At 31.3% G+C, this 26,301-nt stretch overlaps 3 protein-coding genes across 4 annotated transcripts; all 3 read left to right on the top strand.

Moving 5' to 3' along the window:
• Positions 1-349: 349 nt before the first annotated feature.
• Positions 350-2,580, top strand: LOC137807579 (putative glycosyltransferase At3g42180). The gene is made up of 4 exons (XM_068608293.2): positions 350-581; positions 707-861; positions 1,076-1,442; positions 1,536-2,580. Exons 1-4 carry the CDS (start codon positions 366-368, stop codon positions 2,202-2,204), a joined length of 1,407 nt encoding a protein of 468 aa, XP_068464394.2. The 5' UTR covers positions 350-365; the 3' UTR covers positions 2,205-2,580.
• A 548-nt stretch (positions 2,581-3,128) lies between these two features.
• LOC137807578 (putative glycosyltransferase At5g20260) lies at positions 3,129-5,417 on the top strand. 2 transcript variants are annotated; one of them, XM_068608292.1, is made up of 4 exons: positions 3,129-3,574; positions 3,651-3,823; positions 4,208-4,574; positions 4,729-5,417. In XM_068608292.1, the coding sequence occupies exons 1-4, from the start codon at positions 3,374-3,376 to the stop codon at positions 5,392-5,394; spliced, it is 1,407 nt and encodes a 468-aa protein (XP_068464393.1). In that variant the 5' UTR covers positions 3,129-3,373; the 3' UTR covers positions 5,395-5,417. The 2 variants fall into 2 exon arrangements, with proteins under 2 accessions (XP_068464393.1, XP_090157009.1); XM_090300883.1 differs by having other exon boundaries at positions 3,171-3,574; positions 4,208-4,539.
• Positions 5,418-14,921: 9,504 nt separating this feature from the next.
• On the top strand, positions 14,922-17,975 carry LOC137807577 (putative glycosyltransferase At3g42180). The gene is made up of 4 exons (XM_068608291.2): positions 14,922-15,280; positions 15,386-15,537; positions 16,669-17,038; positions 17,126-17,975. The coding sequence occupies exons 1-4, from the start codon at positions 14,969-14,971 to the stop codon at positions 17,798-17,800; spliced, it is 1,509 nt and encodes a 502-aa protein (XP_068464392.2). The 5' UTR covers positions 14,922-14,968; the 3' UTR covers positions 17,801-17,975.
• Positions 17,976-26,301: the final 8,326 nt, after the last annotated feature.

Raw genomic sequence — 26,301 nt, 5'->3', positions numbered from 1 at the left:
TTCATCCATTAATTGTCTGTGTTTTCTGAGTTCACTTCTTTTGGCGAGAGTGAAAATTGATTGATGTATCACTTGGAATTACATGCTTCAGCTCAAAATTTTGTCATCTCAGGCATGTAAAATGTCATTTCTTTGCACTGAAATAAATGCCGTAGTGATCAAAGTTTCTGAGTACAAAGCCCTACTTTTAAGGTTTACTCCACATGCTTTCAACCTCAAATGCTAAAAACTTCGTGAAAAGATCTTAGAATAACTTAGGTCTGCTACTTCTTAGACATGTTCACATGATTTGAGATTACTAATTTGAATATTGTAGATTATATAACTATGGTTACACTAGATGAGGCAAATGTTCATGAACTACCATGGTACCCTCTAGATGCTCCCCACCCTCTATGTTATTCCCATTGTTTCTCCCCATTCTTCTCTTCATTTTCATCACTCATCTCAAGGGAAATCATCTTTCCGTCGATTTTCCTTATTTCTCCCTTTCCACCATCAAAGACATCACAACACAAGTACAACCCCATGTTCAGTCTCTAGCCAACTCTGCATATAGAAGCCTTGACCATAGCATTAAGGTGTGCAAAAATTAAGCACAAAGTTTTGGAGTCTAACCTCCTAACGCATATATATAATACATGACACTATTGTCAGTGTCCACTCTTCTAAGGTAAAAAACTGATATATTTTTTTTTGCATGCAGAAAAGGACTAGCTTTGATGTAGTTGAAGAAGGTTTGGCAAAGGCTAGAGCCTCAATCCAGGAAGCAATTCGCTCAGGGAACCACAACAGTTCAGGCAACCAAGAAGACTTTATCCCAAAAGGGTCCATTTATAGAAACCCTTATGCTTTTCACCAGTTAAGTTCAAAAGATTCGGGAATGTCAATTTTACTGTAATCAAGGTTTTAAATTGTGGTCGTGCACACTCCAAAACTTTGATGTTGCAGCTGAAATAGCAATCCTAGACAGTTTTTTAAAACCTTGCTCATAATAGCACACTCGACATGCACACAAAAAATAGTAACATTATTGTTACTAACAAGTGATGTTTTTGAATAAAATGAAAAGCAGGAGCCACAAGGAGATGGTGAAGAGATTCAAAGTGTGGGTGTACGAGGAAGGAGAACAACCATTAGTGCATTATGGGCCAGTGAATGATATATACGCCATTGAGGGTCAGTTCATTGATGAATTGGACAATAGCAAGAGGAGTCCCTTCAAGGCTAGGAACCCTGATGTGGCACACGCCTTTTTCATACCCTTTAGCGTGGTTAATGTGGTTCATTATGTTTATAAACCTTACATGTCCCAAAATGATTATCGCCGTGACCGTTTGCAACGGTTGGTGGAGGATTATATTGGCGTGGTGGCAGAAAAGTATCCTTATTGGAACAGAAGCAATGGTGCAGATCATTTTCTCCTCTCCTGTCACGATTGGGTATGTTCCTGTTATTTCACATATGCCACATGCCTTGTAACTTCATTATTTTGAGGTTAATATAAATTGTTTTTACTCTACTTGATGATTCAGGCACCAGACATATCACATGCCAATCCTAAGCTCTTCAAGAACTTCATCAAAGTTCTATGCAATGCCAACACTTCAGAGGGATTCCAGCCCAAGAGGGACGTGTCTATCCCTGAAGTGTACTTGCCTGTTGGAAAGCTAGGACCACCAAATTTGGGGCAGCACCCCATGAACCGCTCCATATTAGCATTTTTTTCAGGTGGAGCTCATGGTGACATTAGGAAGTTGCTTCTGAAGCACTGGAAGGACAAAGATAGCCAAGTTCAAGTTCATGAGTACCTTCAAAGGGGCCAAAACTACACTGAGCTAATGGGACTAAGCAAGTTCTGCTTGTGCCCCAGTGGGTATGAAGTGGCTAGTCCTAGAGTTGTAGAAGCAATTCATGTAGGATGTGTTCCTGTGATAATTTCCGAGGACTATGCTTTGCCTTTCAGTGATGTGCTTAATTGGAATCAATTTTCTGTACAAATCCCAGTTTATAATATACCAAAGATCAAGACTATATTACAAAATGTATCAGAAGGGAAGTACATGAAATTGCACAGGAATGTGAGAAGAGTTCGGAGACATTTTGTGGTGAATAGACCAGCTAAGCCATTTGATTTGATGCACATGATATTTCACTCAATTTGGCTTAGAAGATTGAACTTCAGGCTCATGGCTTCACAATAAGGGATGTTTCTGCATACAAAGGCCCTTCTTTATTTTCCACTCATAAGCCCGTTTGGATACAACTCGTAAGAGGTTATATAAACTATTTTTGGTTAAGTTGAGTAACTATTTTTGGTTTATCTGAGCAATGCATGTTCTAAGCTAAAGGGAGATGTAGTTGTTCAAGATTTCCCATGTGACTAGGTCCTGTGAACATTATAGATTCAGTTGAAATTAGCATTTTAGATAGACAAATGGTGGTTAAGTTGATAATTGTATGTTAAACCATGGCCCCAAAATTCCAATATGAAGAAATACTAATGCTCTTATCGTACCTCAGTTTTTGATAGTTCAATTGATTTACATTTCTCATTCTTATCCAAATAGCTTGAGGTCCCCATTGGTACAGATTTTACAGAGCAGATGTCAAATATTCTGAGTAGCTCTTCACAACTTTATGAATCTGCCACCACTGCTCTGCTCTGCTTCACCTGTTTTGTATGTTTAAGACTCTCTATTTTTCATTTTATAATATTTAATGAAGTATTAGAAAAACTATCAACAGATATAAGATTTACCTATGCATTAAACAGGTCTTCTTCCAGCTAATGCTTCTTATATCACTAATCGACGACTTTGCCAAAATTTAGTAATTTCGTAAGTCCAAAAAGAAAAGTAAGAACTAGACTTTCCACGTCTTCACCCGAACATCTTTGTAGTGGGGTCATAGCCGATGGCAGCATTTATTGGTTACATTGTTTGCTAGCTATGAAGTTAAAAGTTAGATTAGAGCATTTTAAAATTGTTACTTTAAAAAGAAGTAATTGAGACAAATTGAGTTACTTAGTTAAAATTATCACTTGTATAGAGAAAAATAACTACTACTTTTCAAGCTTTTTTTCCTACATCAGAAAATAAAACCCCCACACGTTTGAAGGGAAAGAAGTGGCTCTTCTTTAGAGGGATGCTGTAATTAAGATACTTTAGAAAAGTCACTATAGAATTCTGTTCTTAAGTGAAAAAGGAGTATGGGTTGCTCTGATATAAGAATAAATTGTTTATTTTGTGGGGTGTTTTTTTTTATCATCAATAATTTGGAGTTGGATCATCAATTGTTAAGGATTAAACTTATACATGGTTGGTGAGAGAGAGCTTTCAGATAGCAGATTTCCAAAGCTCTGAAATAATTGATGAAAGTTTTCAAATCATCACTGTCTTCTTTAGTCTTTCTAGTGTTTTTCCTTAATTTTTTCCTAGTTTGTTTCACTCCCTCGCATGATTCTCAAGTGATTCATGTCCACTCGGAATCTCCTTTCACTCTTTCTAGTATCAGAGGCAATACTTCTCCGCAAGAAATTCACTACAACAATACAGATCTTAGATGGATCAAGGTATTCAACCTTCACAATCTTTTGAAAGGTTGTTCTAATTGTTCTTAGATTAATACCCTTTGTCTTTAATTTTCAGTTTGGCCATGGCATGAAGAAGAATGTGACAAGTTTGGAGAGGCTCGAAGAAGGTTTAGCTCGTTCGCGAGCATTTATCCAGAAAGCAATTCGGTACAAGAACCACACATCCCTCGTGAAAGAGAGTTTTGTCCCAAAAACCGCCATTTACCGGAATCCACACGCTTTCCACCAGTTAAGCATGACCCATTCTGATTCTGTCTTTTTTTTTTCTCTGTTGGGTTTGATTTTGCAAAAGTACTTTTTTTTCGCAAGTCACTGTTTCACTGTTTTTGTCAGCGTAGTTGTTACTGTGAATAAATCTACTAAGAGAACCGTCTTTTTACGCAGATTAGATCCTATCTTTATTCTGTGTTTGTGCAACTCAAAGAATAAAAATATAGCATTTGAGAATAAGAAAACAAATAAATGATGAAAAAAATTAAGTGTTGGTTGGGGAAGATTTATTCTATAAAAAAATCATAAAATATTAAATACTTAAAGAAATTAGTATTTGCTTAAAGAGAAATAAATGAAATGGGTCCATTGGGCTTAAAATCTCATGTACAACATGAGCAGGAGCCACGTGGAGATGATGAAGAGATTGAAGGTTTGGGTGTACAAGGAAGGAGAGCAGCCATTGGTGCATGATGGGCCTGTAAACAACAAATACTCCATTGAAGGCCAATTCATAGATGAAATGGACATAGCTAACAAGAGCCCCTTCAAGGCCCACAATCCAGAACAGGCCCATCTCTTCTTACTTCCCTTCACCGTATCCAAGGTCATTCGCTATGTTTACAAGCCCAGAAGGTCCAGATCCGACTATGATCCTCCACGCTTACAACGTTTGGTGGAGGATTACATCAACGTTGTTGCAAATAGATATCCCTATTGGAACAGAAGCAAAGGTGCTGACCATTTTCTTGTTTCATGCCATGATTGGGTGGGTAAACATACCCTGTTCTTGTTTTTAATAGAATTGTAGTTTTAGGTTAATATCTCAGGTTCATGTTTCATCCAAACTTTTATAATAGACATAGGAAGCTAAAACTCTAATTTTGATTAAAAACAGTAGCCAATTGTTTTTGATGATTCAGGGTCCAAAAGTGTCATATGCAAATCCCCAACTCTTCAAATACTTCATCAGAGTTCTTTGCAATGCCAACACTTCGGAAGGATTTGAACCCAACAGAGATGTCTCCATTCCAGAAGTGTTTTTACCAGTTGGGAAGCTTGGTCCACCTAAGATGGGGCAACACCTTAACAATCGTCCAATATTAGCCTTTTTTGCTGGTGGAGCTCATGGTAAGATTCGAAAAACACTACTGAAGCAATGGAAGGATAAGGATAGAGAAGTTGAAGTTCATGAGTACCTTGGAAAGGGTGAAGACTACACAAAGTTGATGGGTCTAAGCAAGTTTTGCCTCTGCCCCAGTGGGCATGAAGTGGCAAGTCCTAGGGTGGTGGAAGCAATCTATGCAGGGTGTGTCCCTGTAATAATCTCTCACAATTACTCTTTGCCTTTCAGTGATGTGCTTGATTGGAGTGAATTCTCCATACAAATTGCAGTTGAGAGAATAGCAGAAATTAAGATTATTTTACAGAATGTTTCAAAAGATAAGTATAGAAAGTTGTATTACAATGTGAGGAGAGTTGGAAGGCATTTTGTGATAAACAGGCCTGCAAAGCCATTTGATTTGATACATATGATTCTCCACTCACTTTGGCTCAGAAGGCTAAATTTCCAACTACCACCTTCATAATAAGAGGACTCACTTCTATTTCATTTCATGTTCTTATTTTCTTTGTAATTTAATTCCCATAACTACAAACAGTGTCACTTTTCTACTGATGTTATGTGGCTAATAATGTGCTTCTGTGGGACTAAGTACCTTTTATACAAGACATGCCACTCCAAAAAATAATATAACTAGAAACCATAATAGTGGGATCATAATAGTATAACTATAAACCAGTCTCTAAAGTCTAAACAATGCTCTTATTCATCGCCATAATATATTTAAACAATTACTGTAATGAATCTGAGCCATCCATTAATTGAACAATTAATATAATATTTATAAAACTTAATAATAAAATATAAGCTCATCTCAGCCTTGTAAAAAGACTACCACACAAATATAACCTCCCTTTCACCATCACCACGTTGCTCCCACATCAACTTCTTTTCAACTCTACTTCTTCAAACGACAATTACATGGACAATAACACCGTTCAAAGTAATATCATTCAGAAATACAATCTAAATTGAGTTGTCTCATATTCTAATCAAAGAATCTTATGCTATGATTGATTTTTTCCCTAACATAATTGTATTGTTTTGGTTTTGGTTATTGGAAATCTATACTAAATTATAATTTATCTCCCACAATTAAAGATTATATTAATTATAATATATAAATAGGATGAAAATTTAATTTACAAATTAGTTTTTGGAGGTTAAGCACAATACTTATTTAAAGAATATAAGAAATTTTGGTGTACAATGATATTAGTGAACGACATATATGATATCGAAGGACATATATGAACAATAAGGATAAGTGGAACCAGTTCAGTTGGGGGAATGAAGTCCTGTGAAAGCACACATATTCAGTATTTCCAATGTGCTTCGCTATGTTTACAAGTCTATCCTAAAGCATTCTCACTATCAACACTTACGTTTGCAACGCATGGTTGAATTATATTTGTATTATTCAACACAAGTCCCCTAGTGGAATAGAACCAAAGGTGGATACTATTTTGTTTGCATGTTATGATTGAGTGAATCACACTTTAAAGTTTTAATAATAGATAGTGAATAAATCAACGATTTATATAGTTGAGTTTATTTTGACCTTAATTGTAATTTCTATTAATTTTATGATTTTTAATAAGAGTAGACGGTTAGACTAGACAATCTAGTGGTTACGCATAGTATACGGTTTGATAGGACTATCTGATTAGATGATCTGAAGAAAGCGTCTATGACTACAAATGAGTTGAATAACACAAAAGTCCAAGTTGCTTCTCAGAATCAAAACGGAAAATGAAATCTGAGGAGAATAATAAGAGAATAAAATTTAAAATATCTCAGAAACAAAATTAAAAGCAAATCATCTGCGAAGTTGAAAACTAAGAAACTGTGAGCAAATGTAAACCATATTATTTTTTTGATATCCTAAGCAAAAAAACCTGTAAAAAGATACAAGCTTCAAGGAGAAATCATTAAGCTTGAAAGCTTCAATACCATACGAAAACACAACATTATGATTTTCTTAATTTTCTTTTTTGTAATTCTTTCGTTTTTCCTTTAAATTAATTACTAAAATTCTCTGAGTTGATTCTTTTGTGATTTTGCAATGAATTCTAAGGTTTCTCTTCAATCAAATTTTATTATTAAATTTATTTATAATAGTTTGTGTTGGAAGGTCTAATTTTTTTTCTTCAATTTTTTGTGTTGGTTAATGAAAACCATTGATAACATGGTCCCACAAAGTTTGTGGTGCTAGCATATGAGAAGGTTTCCATCCAAGTAGAGATGTGTCCATCCGTGAAGTGTGCTTGCCCGTGGGAAAACTTGGTCCACCTAGCTGGGCCAACACCCAAACAGCCGCACTATATTGGCTTTCTTCGCAGGTGGAGTTCATGGTAAAAGTCGAAAAATACTTTTGAAACATTCTAAGGTCGAACATAATGAAGTTGAACTTCATGGGTATCTTCCAAAGGCTCAAAGCTACACAAAGTTAATGGGACAAAGCAAGTTTTGTTTGTGCCCAAGTGGGCACCAAGTTGGAAGTACTAGAGTGGTGGAAGCAATTGCTCGTCATAACTTATGACAATTATTCTGACATATAGCTATGTACTCCATTAGAGTAAATTCCAGTGGAGATTCGGTGGAGAAAATACCAAAAATTAAAATTATATTACAAAGTATTTCAAGAAATGGGTTTATGGATATGAATTATGTGGGTAATTATGTTTGGAAATGTACTTGGATAACCATTATTTGGAGAATTTGGAATCGTAGAAATAGGATTATTTTTAATAATGGAGTGATATATCATGTTGGAACTTTTTAGTATGGCTCAAGTAAAGGTGTGAGCATGAGTAACTTATAAATTCACAAAGTTAAACTTCTTTTATTCTGATTGGTGTGTTAAAGTATATGAATGTTTAAAATCATTGCATTCCTAATATCATTATAGTGGAAGTTTTGACTCTCTCGCCGGTGGTTTTTTACCTCTATTTAAAGGGGTTTTCCACCTAAAAATTTCTGGTATCATTCTCTTTACTTTGTTACTTTAATTTCTCGTAATCTTTGGTTGAAATTATCACGCTTCCGCACACAATATCCCTACAAATTGGCATTAGAGCTTTTCGATAATTCAACCATGATCTATTGTTCAATAATGTCAAAATTGGATATTGAGAAATTTGATGGTAAAATCAGCTTTGTTATCTGGCGAGTTCAGATGCTAGCTGTTCTCACCCATAATGGTTTAAAGAAAGTTTTGACAGGTAAAATGATGAGACCAACCACTATGACGGAGGAGCAGTGGGATGAGATGGATGAAAATGCATTAGTTATGCTTGTCCCGTGAGGTGTTGCGTGAGGTCATCAACGAGAAAACTACAACATGCATATGGAGTAAATTGGAGTCTCTATACATGACCAAAAGTCTTGCAAACAAACTCCGGTTAAAGGAGCGACTCTTTACACTCCGAATGTCCAAAGGTACTCCCATCCAATCTCACCTTGATGAATTTAATTCCATCATAATTGATTTGGAAAATTTGGATGTTAAAATTGATGATGAGGATAAAGCCGTTCTACTTATTGTTTCTCTACCACCCTTGCATCGACAATTCAAATAAATTATGTTATACGGTAATTATCTTACCTTAAGCTTTGATGATGTCAAGACTAATTTACTAGCCAAAGAAAAATTTGATACTCACTTTCATTCTAAAAGTTCTGGTGAAGGATTAGTACTTAGAGGGAGAAACCAAGAGAAAGGTAGGAACAATAAGTAGTTAAACGACGAGGGTTACCACAACCGTGATCTATGGCTCAAGAACTTCCACAACAGAGACCAAGAAAACTGACTCAAAGATTAATTGCATAATCTGCCAACATTGCTTATGCTTTAACTATTGCACAAGAGATGGGTGAAGAAGGTGAACCCAAGAATTACTCTGAAGCTATCTCTAATGACGACTCAACAAAGCGGATTGCTGTTATGCAATAAGAAGTTGAGAGTCTTCTCAAAAACGAAACATGGGAATTGGTGAAGTTACCAGAAGGAAAACGAGTCATTAGTTGCAAGTGGAACTTTAAGAGAAAAGAAAGGATCCCTGGTGTTGAGAGTACAAGGAAGAAAGCAAGATTTGTTGTAAGAGGTTTTGATCAAGAGAAATGTATTGACTTTAATGAAGTATTTTCTCCTGTTGTTCGTCATACTTCAATACGTATATTACTTGCTTTAGTTGCCTTGTATGATTTGGAGTTGAAACAGTTAGATGTGAAAACTGCTTTTCTTCATGGTAATCTTGAGGAAGAGATTTACATCCAGCAGCCTGAGGGGTTTGTTGTTCCTGGAAAGGAGGACCATGTATGTCGTTTGAAGAAATCTCTCTACGGCTTGAAGCAATCACCAAGACAATGCTATAAGAGGTTTGATTCTTTCATGGTTGGACATGGCTACTCCAGAAGTAGCTATGATAATTGTGTCTATTTTCAAAAGACATCTGATGGGTCATTTATATACTTGTTATTATATGTTGATGACATGTTGATTGCCGCAAGAGATAAATCTTTAGTTAACAAGTTAAAGATCCAGCTTAGCAGTGAATTTGATATGAAGGACTTAGGTCCTGACAAGAAAATTTTGGGAATGGAGATCAACAGAGATCGTCAAGCTGGAAAACTTTTTCTATCACAAAAGAAGTATGTTCTTAAGATGCTTGACAAATTTGGAATGCGAGATTGCAAAGCTGTTAATACTCCAATTGTCGCCCACTTCAAGTTGTCATCATATCAATGTTCAAAATCAGACGAGGACAAAAGACGCATGTCACATGTCCCGTATTCAAATGCAATTGGAAGTCTCATGTATGCTATGGCATGTATTAGGCCTGATTTAGCTTATGCTGTTAGCATTGTCAGCAGGTTCATGCATAATCCAGGCAAGGCACACTGGGAAGCCGTTAAATGGATACTTCGTTATCTGAAAGGTTCTCCAGATCTTGGTTTGGTATTTGATCAACATAGAGCCGATCCCGGAGGAGCAGTTGGCTATGTTGATGCTGACTATGGTGGTGATTTAGATCTGAGAAGGTCACACTAGTGCAGAAACATAAAACAAATGCGGTTGTTTTGAATTTATAAATGCGGTTTTATAACCGCATTTGATCAACACGCACTTGTAAATCAAGAAATATAAATGCGGCTATATAGCCGCATTTATAAATACCATTTACAAGTGCGGTTATTTGCTTTAACCGCACTTGTATATGCGGAATCATTAAAAAAAATTAAAAATTTTAAAACATCGTCAATCTTGTGTGAAGCCAAGATTGATGAAGAGTCACGGGAGCGAACAACGGTGGCGGCAGCAGAAGCGACGACGGACAGGGAAGCAACAACGGAGCAAACCAAAAAATCCACAAGAAACCACGAAGACAATGAAAGAGTGCTTCGAGACCACTAATGCAAGGAAAAAAACATATATAAGAAAAACGAAAAACATTTATGCATATATTTGTGAAGATGAAGAGGAAAAAAGAGAGTTCAAGAAACTTACATTGCACAAATGGAATGCAGATGCAGTAGAAGGAGACGAACTCAGAGTGCAAACGCGAAACGAAGGCAAAGACGAGAAATAAAGTTTGAAATTGTGTGTGGCGCGCTTCAAAATTTAAGGTAAAAAAGGATTTGCGAATGCGGTTAAAGGTAAAACCGCATTCGTAAATCAAAGAATTTTGATTTACAAATGCGGTTATTCAAATAACCGCATTCGTAAATCAAAATAATTTCAAAAATGCCACCGCGTTTTTTTCGAAAGCGGGTAGCGCAAAAGCCGCACTAAATAAAGCGTATCCTTTTCTTCTTTTTGCACTAGTGTCATTTTCAGCTTACATCTTTACCCTATGTGGGTCTACTATCAGCTGGTATTCTTCACTTCAAGTCATTGCGACTTTGTCCACCACTGAAGCAGAATATATCGCTGCTACAGAAGGTATGAAAGAGGCTATATGGCTTCGAGGCTTGGTAAGTGAACTTGGTCTTCAACAAGATGTTCTTGTTATATTTTGTGATAGTCAGAGTGCTGTCTACTTAACCAGGAATAACAAGTATCACTCACGGACCAAGCACATTGAAATTAAGCACCATTTTATCCGAGACATTGTTGATACAGGAGATATAATTGTTGAAAAAATTCATACGGCCGAAAATCCTGCAGACATGTTGACCAAGCCACTTCCACCGGCTAAGTTCGATCATTGCCTGAACTTAGTTGGTATTATCCATACTTAATCAAGGCTTCATGGCGAGAGAGTGTTCCAGTTAAAGGCAAGTCAAGGTGGAGATTTGTGGGTTATGACTCACCTTTAACCGTTTTCTTGTCATAATTGGGAGGTTAATTGCCACAATCAATTGCAATCAATGGGAGGTTAATTGCCACAATCAATTGCAATCAATGGGAGGTTATACCTCTATTTAAATGGGTTTTCCACCTAAAAATTTCTGGTATTATTTTATTTACTTTGTTACTTTAATTTATCATAATCTTTGGTTGAAATTATCACGCTTCCGCGTACAATATCCCTACAACCTCTTTTTGATGGATTCTGATTTGGATGAGATGACATTTTGTTAAGTGTGATTCAATCTCAGATGCTGGGTAGGAACAAAGAACCAATATACATTTGTGGATATGTCATGCTTTATATATCTTTGATATGAGTTATGTTGTTACCTTATTTTTGTTTGTTTGTATTCTGGTATGTTGTGTATGTGCAGATTTTAGATCAGAACTAGACGTTTTGTACGTGAATTAAATTACTCTTAGTACTCCCATTTATATTATTTTTTTATTATTGATTAAAAAGTATTTCAAGAAATAAGTACTTGAGATTACATATAATGTGTTGAGTTGGAAGGCATTCATGTGTTGAGTTGGAAGGCATTTTATGATCAATGGAGGAGCCAATCATTCTAAATGATGCATATGGTTCTTCACTCGATTTGGCTGAGAAGGCAAACATAATAAAATTCATGATTCACTCGATTTGGTTCTTCATGATTAATGTACAATTCATTTTCCACGTTCTTTTTACCCTCTACATCTTCACATTGACTTTGAGCCACTTGATATCTTTATTACTAGCAATTACTTGATCAAAATAGAATTTTGTTACATATTCGTTTTACTAGCACTCACTTTACGTTCAAACATTATATGAATTTAATGATAAATTTTATTAATTTTTATTATGCGTGATTTTTTTAAATCGTGATGTGATAAATTCATAATATAAAAGAATATCTTCTGTAGTCTTCTGTTGTATATAAAGAAGGTTGAATGCATTGATCATATTAAAAATAGTTTAAAAGTATGATTTTTTTAAAACAATTTATTTAACCCTTATACACATGAGTATTTAAAGTTTATATAGAATAACTGGAAAGTTTATTATGTATTCTACTAGCTCATATATTATCTGTAAAATTATATAGGAAATATATAAAAGAAAAAGAATATCCCTTATACTTTATAAAAAACAAGAAAATTCTGAATATTTTACACCAAAATACATAAAAAATAATCTAAGTAAATATATAATCCTAAATTATGTACTCTAAATAAAATTAAACAAAAAAATAAAAAAAAATGTCTAAAGATAAAAAATTTATAAATAATTCAATTTTATAAAAAAAACACTTATAAGGTTTTAATTTATTTATGTTAAAGATAAATGCATGATAAACCAATAAAATAAATCAATAAACTTTGTTAAAATATATTAAATATGTAAAAAAAAACTATGGATCCACTGGTGGGATTAAAGCTGCACTATATATTTTCTTAACAGATAAAAAAAATGTTGTTATTTTCTTAATTCAATTGAAGAGAATGGTGGTCCACCGTGCAATCCACCGTGCAGGATAGTAACTCTGGTTGGTTGTGACGACGGTGACAGTAATTATTGTCAACAGTGTTGAAGAGTAAAGTGAGAAAAACGTGTCTATTAAATGACTGACAAATAACATATTAATTAATGTCTGAAATTATAAATATTTTATTTAAAATTATTATAAATATTTAGATTTATTTAGTATTTATGATTGTAACGAATTGTTTACAAGTTTTTAAAATATTTGTTCCAAACAAGTTTGTAAAATAAAATAAATTAGAAAAAACTCTAATTTAAATCAAATTGGATTAATTTTGATTTGGTTCATTTAAAATTTATTTACGTGAATTTGATAAGTTAATGGATATTTTATTTTTAAAATATAATTATATTTTTAAAAATTTTCAAAGTAATATTATTTTATTGAAATATATAATTTATATATCAAACTACTTAATCTAAAAATAAAATTAGTTTCACTAATTTAATTTACATTTATTTGTATCTTAAGAGTTTTAAAAATTAGAACTGGTTGATATGCTTTTATTTGCAATTTTGTTTCACTTTGATATTTTTCTTCAGTGTGATGTCTTTTCAGCGTTGTCGTGACATTAGCCATTGTCAGTGTTATCATAAAAGCCAAACAGGCAAAGCCCCTCTCTTCGTCTTCATCTGACAAACATAATAATTAATATTTGTCGTTAAATGATTAGTAAATGAAATGTTTTAGGAGTGATTTAAAATTATTTAACCTTGTAATAAAAGATTCCAAAATTTACAACTGTTTTATCTTAATAATTTAAAGTTTATAATTGTTTTATTTTATATAGTTAAAATCTGTAATGTATAACTGTAAAATATGGTCACTAATTTACATTTGTCATACAAAGTCATTTAAATCACCAGGGTTGTTAATGATCTTCAAAAAGTTAATTACAATTCCACAAATAAAGAGGGTTAATTGATGAGATATTACTATACTGGATGCATCTGTTTTTGATTTGTTGAAAAAAGGAGATTTTTTATTTTCGATGAATATTTTGATTGAATTGTTTATCCATAAAAAAACTGTATGAAAACTTTCAAATGTAAAAGATAGAAGTAATAGGTGTTCTATATTATAATATTGATAAAATATTTTTCTTTTTGTGAAATTTGGGATGGTGTGATCATGAGAGGGACCTCTCTTCTTTGTGATTTCTGAAGTTTCACCATCCTTTACCCGAACACGTTCCTTGTAACCTGCAATTCCAATCATCTTTAAACTTTGATATTAATATCGACAAAATGAATCAGAGAGGGTTCAGCCAAAGCTGCCTCAATGTAAACTACTGGTGCTTCATTTAATTTATTTAAAACAAAATACCAATTTGTGTTTTATCAATTATGTGAGAGAGAATATTGAAAATAAATAAACCATTATTTGTAGGGGTCTAAAAATGCTGTCTCTTTATTTGTGTACTTTGTGACCTGCTATGCCCTTAGTTGTCTTTCCCAGACATTTGATTCAGATTCGTTTGCACAAATTGAGTCACTTTTAAATGCTTAGCATATAAAAAAGCTAGCATCACAGCGTTTTGTTGCAGTCAAAGAAGTTTCTAGGAGTATAATACAAACCCCACCATGAATTGCTGCAATTCACTTTTTAATTCACCAAAATGGATACATTTTTAACAAATTATTAAAGTTTTGCATGAGGAAAACATGAAGTTTAACTGTTCCGAAAGACCCACCTCCATGTTTGAGGTGCAATTTGATGTCCATCGCACGGACAAGCTATGTACAATCGTACTTTGGTGATAGGTTATTTATGGTCCCAAAACCAAACACAACAAAAATAAAAATTCACTACATGAGTTAGGATGTGTTTGGGAAAATTGACAGATAATGTGTTTGTAAATTTTTAATATTCATACTTGTTTTTAATATTCGTAGATGGTTCCACCAGTGTGAAAAATGCCTTTGTGATTAAGTTCTTGGATTCCTGATAAAGTCACCGACGTTATGAAGTGAAAATATCCTTCACGTGCCTAAAACAAAGTAAAACTAAAAACAAGTTTCTGACCGTTCAATATTTATTACAGAAGGAGGGTTGCATGTATTTTACTTTTATGTTTATAATAAATGAACAACATTTCAAAAAAAATAAAAATAGTACATAATAAGGCAAAGGGTGTGTGTGAAGTTGCAGAGACAATGAAAGCTTTGAGATGCCCCATTTCTGCATTCTTATTCCCCCTCTTTTGCTTTTGCTTTGTTATGTTCTTCCTCTTCTTTCCCTTCAAGCAACAAAATCATGTCACCTACTTTCTTTTTTCTCCTCCTTTTCTTCCTTCCACTGTCAAAATCCTACACAACCACACAAACATCATCTCTCCTTCTCCTTCTCCTTCTCCCTCTCCCTCTCCCTCTCCTTCTCCCTCACCTTCATCACTTTATCTTCTTTCCAACTTTACTCCTGCAAATGAAACCTACAATAACACCTTTGTGTTAAAAAGCTCTACTAAGGTACACAATCTTAAACTAATAGCATAGAACAGTGGTTTTTTTCTTTGGTTTTATTTTATGTTACTTGTCTACCCTTCAATTAATTTTGAGTTTCGTTTATGATAGAAATTTCCTGACTTGGAGAAAACAGAAAAAGGTTTGGCACAAGCTCGAGCCTCAATTCAGGAATTTATCCGTTCAAGAAACTATACTTCAGACAACAGACAAAATTTTGTTCCCAAAGGCTCCATTTACTGGAATCCACACGCTTTTTATCAGTTAAGCTCTATTTCTCAAGCTCGTCAACTAGTTATGATAAACACCAGCTAAAGAAACTTTTTTTTTTTTTTTAAATTATGTGATATTGAATAAAATTTATTATGAATACTTGTAGTTGGTAAATCAATTTTGATCAATACTAAAAGTGTATTAAAAAATAGATGATTTTTTGTTATATATGTTCTTTGCTGTTATCTGGGTAGTGCACAGGTTTTATGTTCATATCTTGGTTGAAGTTTACAATTTTTTGTTTATATTTGTTTCTCAAATTATACAATTATTGTTGAATTGTTTATGCATGTCAATTTCTTTAACCACTATATTTAGTATTGTTGACTTAATATTAAGAAAACAAAATGTAATTTATATTACAGTATTTTTTTTATAAACATCAGTTTCGATAGAGTTAACACTTATTTGAATACTTTTAATTCTTGAAAAAGAAAGATTATGACATCAAACTGATGCTTATTTAAACTTTGAATTGTTTGAAGATTAAATATATATCTTTTCATTTCATTTCTATTTATAAATTTTATAGTTAGATTCAAGATAGGAAATTAAATATAGTCCCGTATTAAAAATATGTTTAAGTTAGCTTTGCATAAAAAAATAATTTATGAAAAATAATCTAAATTAAATAATAATTATCTTTAAATCATTTCATCATTATAGTGGCATTAACATCCATTTTTTTATCATGTAAATTTTATCACCTATTTATTCTATATTTTCTTGATTTCATAACTGAGGTAGTATAGTAGTTTTCATCATGAATTTAAAGTTTAAATAATAAAAAACAACTGTTCTGTATCTGTTTTTTTAGAATAAAATATTATATAAAAATAATAATTTATTAGCTGTAAAATAAAAGTAGTGGTGTGAAGGTATTTTTGCTCTTCCATAATAGATTTAGAATGTGTTATATAGAATATTCCATCAGGTACTCCCGCAATTTTATATATTAAAAGCCATGCATTTATGACACCATGTGGATCTACATCTACGCTTAGTTTTAGGTAAAAGTCTCGAATGAAAAGTTTTTTGAAGAATGCTAGAAGAAGAAACAGCACGCAGTGTAGTGGGTTTCCCCACAAATTAGTTTCTAAAAGACAGCGTGATTGATGCAGGAGCCACATGGAGATGGTAAAGAGATTCAAAGTGTGGGTGTATGAGGAAGGAGAGCAGCCACTAGTGCACGATGGACCAGTAAATGATATATACGCCATTGAAGGGCAATTTATGGATGAAATAGACAATTATGATAAGTGGAGCAACTTCAGAGCAAAACATCCTGAAGAAGCTCACGTTTTCTACCTTCCTTTCAGTATAGCTAACATTGTTCACTATGTTTACAAGCCTATCAGAAAGCATTCAGACTATGAACCTGTTCGCCTCCAGCGGTTGGTGGAAGATTATATCAGTGTTGTTGCAGAAAAGTATCCTTATTGGAATAGAAGTGAAGGTGCTGACCATTTTTTACTGTCATGTCATGATTGGGTAAGATCTGTGATTTATGGTTTTGTTTATGAAAAATCAGAATCATTATAGAAACACAAGTATAATTATTTGTATTTGATGACTTAGGGTCCGAAAGTGTCATTCGGGAACCCTAAATTGTTCAAGAGTTTCATCAGGGTACTTTGCAATGCCAACACTCCAGAAGGATTCATACCTAACAAAGATGTGTCCATCCCAGAAGTGTACTTGCCAAAAGGAAAGCTAGGTCCACCCAATCTAGGGCAACGCCCAAACGAACGCACCATTTTAGGTTTTTTTGCTGGAAGAGAACATGGTGACATTCGAAAAATCTTGTTGAATTATTGGAAGGGAAAAGATAATGACGTCCAAGTTTATGAATCTCTTCCAAAGGGCAAAGACTACACCAGAATGATGGGACAAAGCAAGTTTTGCTTGTGTCCCAGTGGTTATGAAGTAGCAAGTCCTAGAGTGGTGGAAGCACTTAATGCAGGGTGTGTGCCTGTGTTAATTAGTAGTAATTACTCTCCACCCTTCACTGATGTGTTGAATTGGAGTCAGTTTTCAGTGGAGATTTCTGTGGAGAAAATACCAGAAATCAAGACTATATTACAAAGTGTTTCGAGGAATAGGTATATGAAATTGCACATGAATGTGATGAGAGTTCGAAGGCATTTTATGATTAATCGACCAGCAAAGCCATTCGATTTGATGCATATGATACTTCATTCAATTTGGCTTAGAAGATTAAATCTTAGATTAATTGATTCGGCAAGCTCCTAATTTTGTCTTTCATAGTATACACCAATGTACTTACAAATATATTGATGTTTTATTTTATTATGTTCATTTGAAAACATTAATTTATTTGTCTTTCAAGTTTTCTCCTCTATTGTTTTAGATGTAATATCATGAAAGATTTTTTTTTTAATGAAATAAGATTACATTTTTATTGTAACATCCCTAATTATTATTTTTCATATTTGTTAATATATTATGCATGTAATATCTAATTAACATGTAAACATATATTAGGTTATCATATTTGTATCTCAAAAAGATATCCCTCTTCATAGGGAGTTAATATATACATCAAAAGTAAAAAAAAAAAAACACAAAAGAAACAAAGCATCCAAAGGTAGATCAAGTCGCCAATACTACAGTTGCCCACTGAGGAGCTCTATTACCTGCAATCTCATTTGCTCCCATGTAAAACACGATCATCACAGATAAAGAAACAAACACAAAAAAATAACAGGTAAGCTAGCTATATAAAAATTTATATATAATCTCATGTCAAATTAATCAACATAATTCATCAAGTCTCATACAATTTCTCAAATCATCAAGTGTCTATTAAATTTCATAATTCATCTTTTCACATGTCAGACTTCTACTGACTCATAACACATAGACACTTGACTCTACTTCCGGAAGACTCATGCGTTGACTTAGACTCAGAGATCTGCACCTATCATACTAGGTCACTGTGAAATCCATACAGCTATGCGCATAATTAATCTCAATATCATTTCTCTCCTAGTATGACAAGGTTAATTCATATGTCAGGTCAAGTTAATTATCTTTCAAACAACTTACCCATTCATATGAACCTCCTTCGACTTTCTCACCACCTGAATAACTTCATCTATATGATTCCATTATCTCAGGAGAGTCAGGATATTTCCTTCTAGATGAATCCCTAGTCAATGCACATCCTAAACAATCTTAAACGGTATTTTCTTTCCTGAAAATACTATGTCTCGATTAGAATTCATATTTTGAACCTCATAATATCCACCATCAAACAATCAAATCATACCAATGTTTAGAATACAAAATACACAACAATTCATTGACTAATCATATAAATGTCTAATTAAAGAGATTTTCAATTAACTATACATGAAATAAAAGTTTACATACTTTATAAGAAAAACTATATTGAAATAAATAAATCAATCTTTTAAAAGCAAATAAAAATTAGTTTAATATTTTTATTTTATTTTTTTATTTTATTTTATTTTATTTTATTTACTTTAGCTTGAGCTAGAATTCGCTAGCTTGAGCTAAAATCTACCGGAGAGCACCCAAAATTTTTAGCTTGGGCTAAAATCCTCTAGAGAGCACCCAACATTTTTAGCTTGAGCTAGCACTTGCTAGCTTGAGCGAAATACGCATAAAAATTCTGCATAACTTAATATACCTATTAGATTATAAATCAATATCTCATTCAATTCATAAATTATAAATCTACACATTACATTGATAGTTCTTGTTTAGCATGATACAATCACTCTCATTGAATCATTGAGTTATTATGTCCATTTATACATATATATGATTTCAAATTCCAAAACCATTTAAATCAAACAACCAATTCTCAATCACAACACTTTCAGTTTCAATCAAACTACATTCTACTCAGGACAAGAAATCTTGCAACAAAATCTGGAATTGGTGACCCCGTCACACTCACATTCAAATCTTCTAACCTAGGGTTCTATTGAAGATTTTAAACCAGCTTCCCTTACCTTTACTTGAGCATATGCTCACGAAGAGCTCCAAACCTACCAAAATCTTCTAAAGTAGCTTAACCTGCACCACAGAGTCCTGATAAAAGATCTAACTATATCTCTAAGACTCTGATATGCTAAAGACTAATCGTAAAACTAAAAAAAAACACATGCATACACTTAGGTTGAGATAGACCTACAAGTTCAAAATTTGACTCAGAGAAAGGTAAAAATTGAACTTACTCTATCAGAGATTTTGATCGGGCAATCTTATAGGATTCACTGCCAGGAGTCCAATGGCAGACTCTGATAGCCAAACTGATAAGCAAGGAGATCAGAATCTTAGGGAGAAGGGAGAGAAAAGGAGGGAAAAAAGAAACTAAACTTACTCTATAGAATATTCTGATCGGGCGGTCTTGTAGTCTTTCGCTGTCAGGAGTCCAATGGCAGACTCCGATCGCCAAACTGATAAGCGAGGATATCAAAATCTTATAGAGAAGGGAGAGAAAGGAAAAGGGAAATTGGTAGAGATGGTGGTTTTTTAAAATGAAACTGGAATAACTGAATTTTCTATTTATATGTCATTTTTATTTTAATAATAAAATATTCAGGTATCAATTAAAATATACCACTTCAACTCTAAGGTTATTTTCTAGACCCTTACATTTATTATCTTTGTAAATTTAAACAATGATTACTTTAAAAAAAATTAAAAGTTACTTAACTCGATATATATATATATATATATATATATATATAATATTTTCATTGCTTTTCAAAATAATAGTTCTTTCATATTTTAAGATTGATTTAACCAATGAAAATAAGTTCCGTGTCGTGACTTTGATTGAATGAGCAGAGTTTTGAAACACATCTTTATAATTTTTATTTATTTATAATAAAAAAGGTTTTTAAACATGATTTTTACAAAAATAAATAGTTTAATTAATGTTTGTAAAAACTCATTTTTTTATTATTTTTATTTAAATTGCATTTATAAAAAAAAATTGCTTTATTTTTTATAGAGAAATTGTGTTTATACATATACTTGTATAATAATATAAAAAAAATTGTAAGAAATTAAAAAAAATCATGTTTTAATTTCAATTTAATGCTGTAAGTTAAAATATAATTTAGTAAACAAATTAAAAAAGGCAAAGTCATATTTTAAAATAAAAACACTAGTATTTACTACTTTTTTAATTTTAAAAACCTATCCATTTTTAAGAATTAAAAGAAATCCTGTAATTTTTCCTCCCTACTATGGACATTGTGCTTTACCTATGAGGTTGGAACAATTTTCTTAAATAGTGTGTCCGTGTTGAATACACGTATCGGTGTCGACACTCGTACAATACTTTTAGGATATTTATCGGTGAAGTGTTCAATTCAAAATATATTTGTTGAATTTCTTACAATTCTAGCACGGTTCTACCACAATTTTAAAAAGAATAAATATTTTCTAAAAACTCAAATTTATTCCAAAAAAATATGAAACATACTTGTACCCATAAATATTTATTGACAATTTATATAATTCATAATTATATAATATATAAATTCGTGTTTCCGTGTCCTACATTATATAGATTTACGTATCTCTGTGTCTATGTCGTATCAGTATTCATGATGTTTACCATAAAATTTAACCATGTAAACTAAACTACTGGGTTAAGATCAATGAAAAAGAACAAGAATTGTAGTCATAAAAATATTAAAATTTATAAAATAGGAATGGAAGTGCCAACATGACATAAAAAATAAAATTATCCACACATAAAAAATGACATATAATGGAAATGATATGTAATTTGTATTTATATATATATATATATATATATAACCATATTTTTATCTAACACACTTCATTATTTTTATTAGAGAGGTTAAATAATCAATTATTGTGAAATTTTGACGTGTATCGTTATTGAACTAGCCATAAATATAAAAATATATAGTTACACGAATAAGTTGTTAGCTTAGATTTGAGTGGATGTATTAAAGATCTTACGTCAACTATAAATAAGAATATTTTATAGAATATTACAAATTTTATCTTATAAATTAATTTTATAAGACTGAATTAGACTTAAAATTCACATCTTAATAATATTTATTTCTAAATGTGGTATGTGGGTGGTGCAGAATAGAAAAAACAAATTTTAATCCTGCAGTAACCAAACTTCACGAAGGAATCACTGAATTGATAACAAGTTCATATTATGAAGGACATTCTTTTGGATGATGTATATTTTCCATATCTTGGTCAAAGAACTTTTCTGAATGCAAAGCTAAGTGGACAGTCCCAGGATTATGCAGAACATGGATTCAATGATTTCTGGAGATAGAATTAAGAACTAGACATTTTTTAATGAGTCATAGACTTACAACCACGATTTTGGGACAGAAATTTTTGGCTACACATTACCAATTCTTACCCATGATGTAGCTGTTAACATGTTCAAGACTCAATCCCAGGGTAATCTACTGTTGTAAAGCAGGCACAATTTTTAGACTTTGGTGACAAATTTGGAAGGAGGTGACTCATTAGCCCAAAAGGTAGAAAGGTATAGTAGTTTGTTCATGGGCTAAATTTTGTTCCATTTCAAAATCTATTTGTATAAAGTACTTCCATTTAATGCATTTTTTTTTCTGATAAAAAAAAAAAGTGTAATACATTTTAAAGTGTATTAATTTAAAAATGTTGTTGGTGAGGTCTTACATATAAAGATAAAATCAATTTAACAAATTTGACCAATTTTTTTTAAGATTGAAATATGTTTAAATTTTATTATTTTACTTTAATATAATATCAAAGTCTAATATAATATAGTATAAGAGTTTATCCTATTTGAGATTTGAACTTATCGTGTCATCCATTATTAGATATTTTTTATTCTCATTATTTTTTATGTTCTTAGTATGAGGGAGTGTTAAATAACTCACATCAACTCGAAATAATCTCAAATTACATTATATAAACATAGACAAACCTTACCTTACTGAACTGGTTTTGTGATATTGAGTTAAATTTAAATTTCACTATTTTAATATTATATTAAAATCATTAAAAGTTTATCCTAATAGTTATTTGAACCTATTATGTCACTCCTCTTTATCAATTGATAAAAAAATGTCACTCGTTATTAGGTCTCTCCCGATTCTCACATTAGATGTCCTCAACGTAATAGATGTATTAGAGATCCCACATTAATTAAAAGTATAATCGATTTAGTGTGTTTAATTATCTTTATTAATGAGATTGAATTAGGCTTAAACTTTATTATCTAAATATAGTATTAAAGTTATATATATATATATATATATATATATTAATGGATATATACAAAATTTTACATATTAACGATCATTATTTTTTAGGTAGCGAAAAAATTGTTTTTACTTTTTAGATTATTATTTATCAGTTGATATTCATATGTAATTTCAAATTATCTATCGAAGAAAAAGTTCTATGTTCATTTGTCTTTTTTATTTTACTATTTTTTATTTATTTTCTTGTAAAATTTATTTATTTGTATTTTACAACTTAAAATATTATTTTTTTAATTATACGATTGTTTGTATTTATTTTAAATAATTTTTTAAAATTTCATATTAATTTAAAGGAAAAAATAATAATTATTTATTGATAATAATAAATAACATTTAAATTAATTATGATTTTTCTTTGTCTAATATTTTGATCAAAGAAAATTCTAACACTCATCATTGTGATTCCTAATTCTTCTCCCCCACTAGTGTGCCCCTTCTTCCTACTGTTAACTCTTTCTTGGTGGCACTCTTCTTCAAATGAGTTATTTTTACACTCCATCACTATATTTATATAAACATGAACTTCTACACACACACAAAATTATAATTATTTCTTGCTAGTATTTTTTTTTCCTGCTTCTCCTTTCATTAAAACATAAAATTTATTTGTTGTAGTAATTTCTCTTATAATTTATTAGTAATTTCTTTCTTATATGTTTATTTCTATAGTGGTGTATTTAGAGATTGAATTTGTATAATGATTTGTTATTATATATAATAATAATAATAATTTGCAGGAAAAAAACTATCGAGAGGTGTATGACGATTTTATTTGTACGTATCCAAGCATATTTACTTAATTTTAAGTACCTGTAGCATATAATCTTTACATAAAAATTCATAATTAAGTTGTTTTTATATATATAAAAAAGTCTTTAGTATATGAGAATATTTTAAACCGAATTATCTCTAATATTTTCTTTAGTTGAAAAAGAAGAAATAGACGAGAAATGGATATATAAGTAGATAAGAAAAGATTTTACGAAAAATAAATAAGAAATAAAATAAATTAAAAATTATAATAAAAATTTGATAATAATATATTTATATTATAATATCGATTATGTACATGTTTGATGAGTTTCTTTTTAAGTTTTTTTTTAAAATAATTTTTAAATTAGCTTGTCTGTAAATTAAAATTATCTTATATATAGAATAATTTGTAAAAAGAATCACATTATTTTAAAAAAAAATATTCTTTATATATATAATTTAATTTTCATTTATATATGTAGAAGTTAATTTTATTTATTTTTATTTTGTATAGAAAATAAAAAAACTTATCGGAAAACTCATTTAAATTGTCACATGTATAGTTTAATATTGCTCTTTTTTCTTCTTCCATATCACCATGGAATCAAGTGATTATGTATCCCACATATTTTATAAAAAATAAAAACTTCTTCCATTTATTATATACATATATATCTTTCTTCTTCTACATTTCTAGTCTGCCACGATCAAAATTTGCAAGGCATTATAAAAAGTAATCATGACGAATTGACTCTTACCTTTTCATCCACCATCAAAATTGACTTCTTGAGTGATTACAAGAATTTGAAAAACATTAATTAATACCTTTAATCTTTGTTTGGCACCCACTTTCCTTATTGTCCTCTTCAGTGTAGTCTTCAAAACATTAATAACAAAGTCGCTGTCCTTCTTCAAAAGGGCCAAAGTGGATGCAATCATAAAAGATGGACTGCTAAGAAATGGAGCACCACTTAATTTAACAATGGACATGTTTTCATAATGGAAAATACGTTAGCATCGGGTTACTTTTAGGTTAGGATATTTTTGTTTTCTCCTTTATTCATTTTATTTTTGTTTACTCAATAAAAGTAAGTACAAATTGAAATATAAACTTAACTATATTTAATGTTATTATTTTAAAACTATTTTTGAGTTTAAGTATGAATTCTAACATTCAAAAACCACTACAAAGAAAACCAATAAATACAAACTAATTTTAAAAAAAAAATATTACCATAAATAAATTAAGTACTATTTTAAAAACTAAAAAAAACTGATATCTAACATATTTTTATTATTAATAAATAGTTATAAATTAGTATTTAATTAGATATAACTTTAGAATCTAAAGTAACTAAAATAGTAGTCACTAATTAGACAATAATTTAGAGTTATTATTAATAATAAAAATTATTTTAAATATCAATAATTTTTTATTTTTTATAATAATATATAATTTAGTAAATGCAGCAACTTATTATTTTTTTTCTAGTGAACGTGCATAATATATATTCATAGTACGCTGATAAAAAATATATATTCATAATACAACTATATACTTTCATACCATGATACATAAAATATATTCACATTAAAATTAAAAAAAATATATAACTTATGTATATATTGTTTCTTACTAATAAAAAAAACTATTTTTAAAAGAGTAATATTAATTTTAAATTTAGAGACTAACACTTATCATAATTTGATATATTAACAATTTACCTTATTTTTAACATACTTATTGATGATTCTCACTCTAGGACTTTATTAGCAAGTGTGGGATAATTGTCACAAGTTATGACGAACAATTGCTTCCACACTCTAGGACTTCCAACTTGGTGTGCACTTGGGCACAAACAAAACTTGCTTTGTCTCATTAACTTAGTGTAGTTTTGAGCCTTTGGAAGATACCCATGAAGTTCAACTTCATTATGTTCGAGCTTGGAATGTTTCAAAAGTATTTTTCGACTTTTACCATGAACTCCACCTGCGAAGAAAGCCAATATAGTGCGGCTGTTTGGGTGCTGGCCCAGCTATGTGGACCAAGTTTTCCCGCGGGAAAGCACACTTCACGGATGGACACATTTCTACTTGGATGGAACCCTTCTCATATGCTAGCACCACAAACTTTTGGTCCGTGTTCAACAAGTGAAGCACATGTTATCACTGGTTTCGATTAACCAACACACAATTTGAAAAATTAGTGTACTTTATTATATTTGATAAAAAGATGAAAACTCAACATTTATATTTAGACTTACCCGGTAATAGTTCTTATCTAAGATAAGAGTTATATTAAAATAATTTTAACATAAACTATTTAATTTAACCAATTAAATCATTTTTTTTATCAACAATAAAAAATAAATAAATAGGGACCACTTCAGGAGTGGTCCAACCCTTATACAGAAAAACAAGACATCAAACACCTAAAAACGTGTCTATCATCCCAACACACCGGCACCCAGACCAACTGTAACCAGAATCAATGAAACAGTCTCATACAAGCCAAAAGATTTATAACCCAACTAGAATAAGAGAAATAATCAGAATTAGACTTTGCAACAATTCAAGACCACATCTTTACTTGCATTGAAGCAAACACTTCAGACACATCTTCCACACATCTATTGAAGATGATCGAGTTCCTATGTTTCCAGATTTCGCTCACTATACCAA

Source organism: Phaseolus vulgaris, chromosome 3 (assembly GCF_051622355.1).
Source record: "Phaseolus vulgaris cultivar YP4 chromosome 3, ASM5162235v1, whole genome shotgun sequence".
In the NCBI taxonomy this organism is placed as follows: Eukaryota; Viridiplantae; Streptophyta; class Magnoliopsida; order Fabales; family Fabaceae; genus Phaseolus; species Phaseolus vulgaris.
The sequence above is the reverse complement of the archived record's forward strand: the minus strand, read 5'-3'. Positions and strand labels throughout refer to the sequence as shown.

What these genes read in the sequence shown, in the direction of transcription:
- LOC137807579 (XM_068608293.2), top strand. Translation starts at nt 366, where the DNA reads ATGGTACCCTCTAGATGCTCCCCACCCTCTATGTTATTCCCATTGTTT. An exon ending in GCCTTGACCATAGCATTAAG is followed by an intron (nt 582 to 706) that starts GTGTGCAAAAAT and finishes TTTTGCATGCAG; the next exon opens with AAAAGGACTAGCTTTGATGT. An exon ending in TCCTCTCCTGTCACGATTGG is followed by an intron (nt 1,443 to 1,535) that starts GTATGTTCCTGT and finishes TTGATGATTCAG; the next exon opens with GCACCAGACATATCACATGC.
- LOC137807577 (XM_068608291.2), top strand. Translation starts at nt 14,969, where the DNA reads ATGAAAGCTTTGAGATGCCCCATTTCTGCATTCTTATTCCCCCTCTTT. An exon ending in TGTTAAAAAGCTCTACTAAG is followed by an intron (nt 15,281 to 15,385) that starts GTACACAATCTT and finishes CGTTTATGATAG; the next exon opens with AAATTTCCTGACTTGGAGAA. An exon ending in AATCCACACGCTTTTTATCA is followed by an intron (nt 15,538 to 16,668) that starts GTTAAGCTCTAT and finishes TGATTGATGCAG; the next exon opens with GAGCCACATGGAGATGGTAA.
- LOC137807578 (XM_068608292.1), top strand. Translation starts at nt 3,374, where the DNA reads ATGAAAGTTTTCAAATCATCACTGTCTTCTTTAGTCTTTCTAGTGTTT. An exon ending in AATCCACACGCTTTCCACCA is followed by an intron (nt 3,824 to 4,207) that starts GTTAAGCATGAC and finishes CAACATGAGCAG; the next exon opens with GAGCCACGTGGAGATGATGA. An exon ending in TTGTTTCATGCCATGATTGG is followed by an intron (nt 4,575 to 4,728) that starts GTGGGTAAACAT and finishes TTGATGATTCAG; the next exon opens with GGTCCAAAAGTGTCATATGC.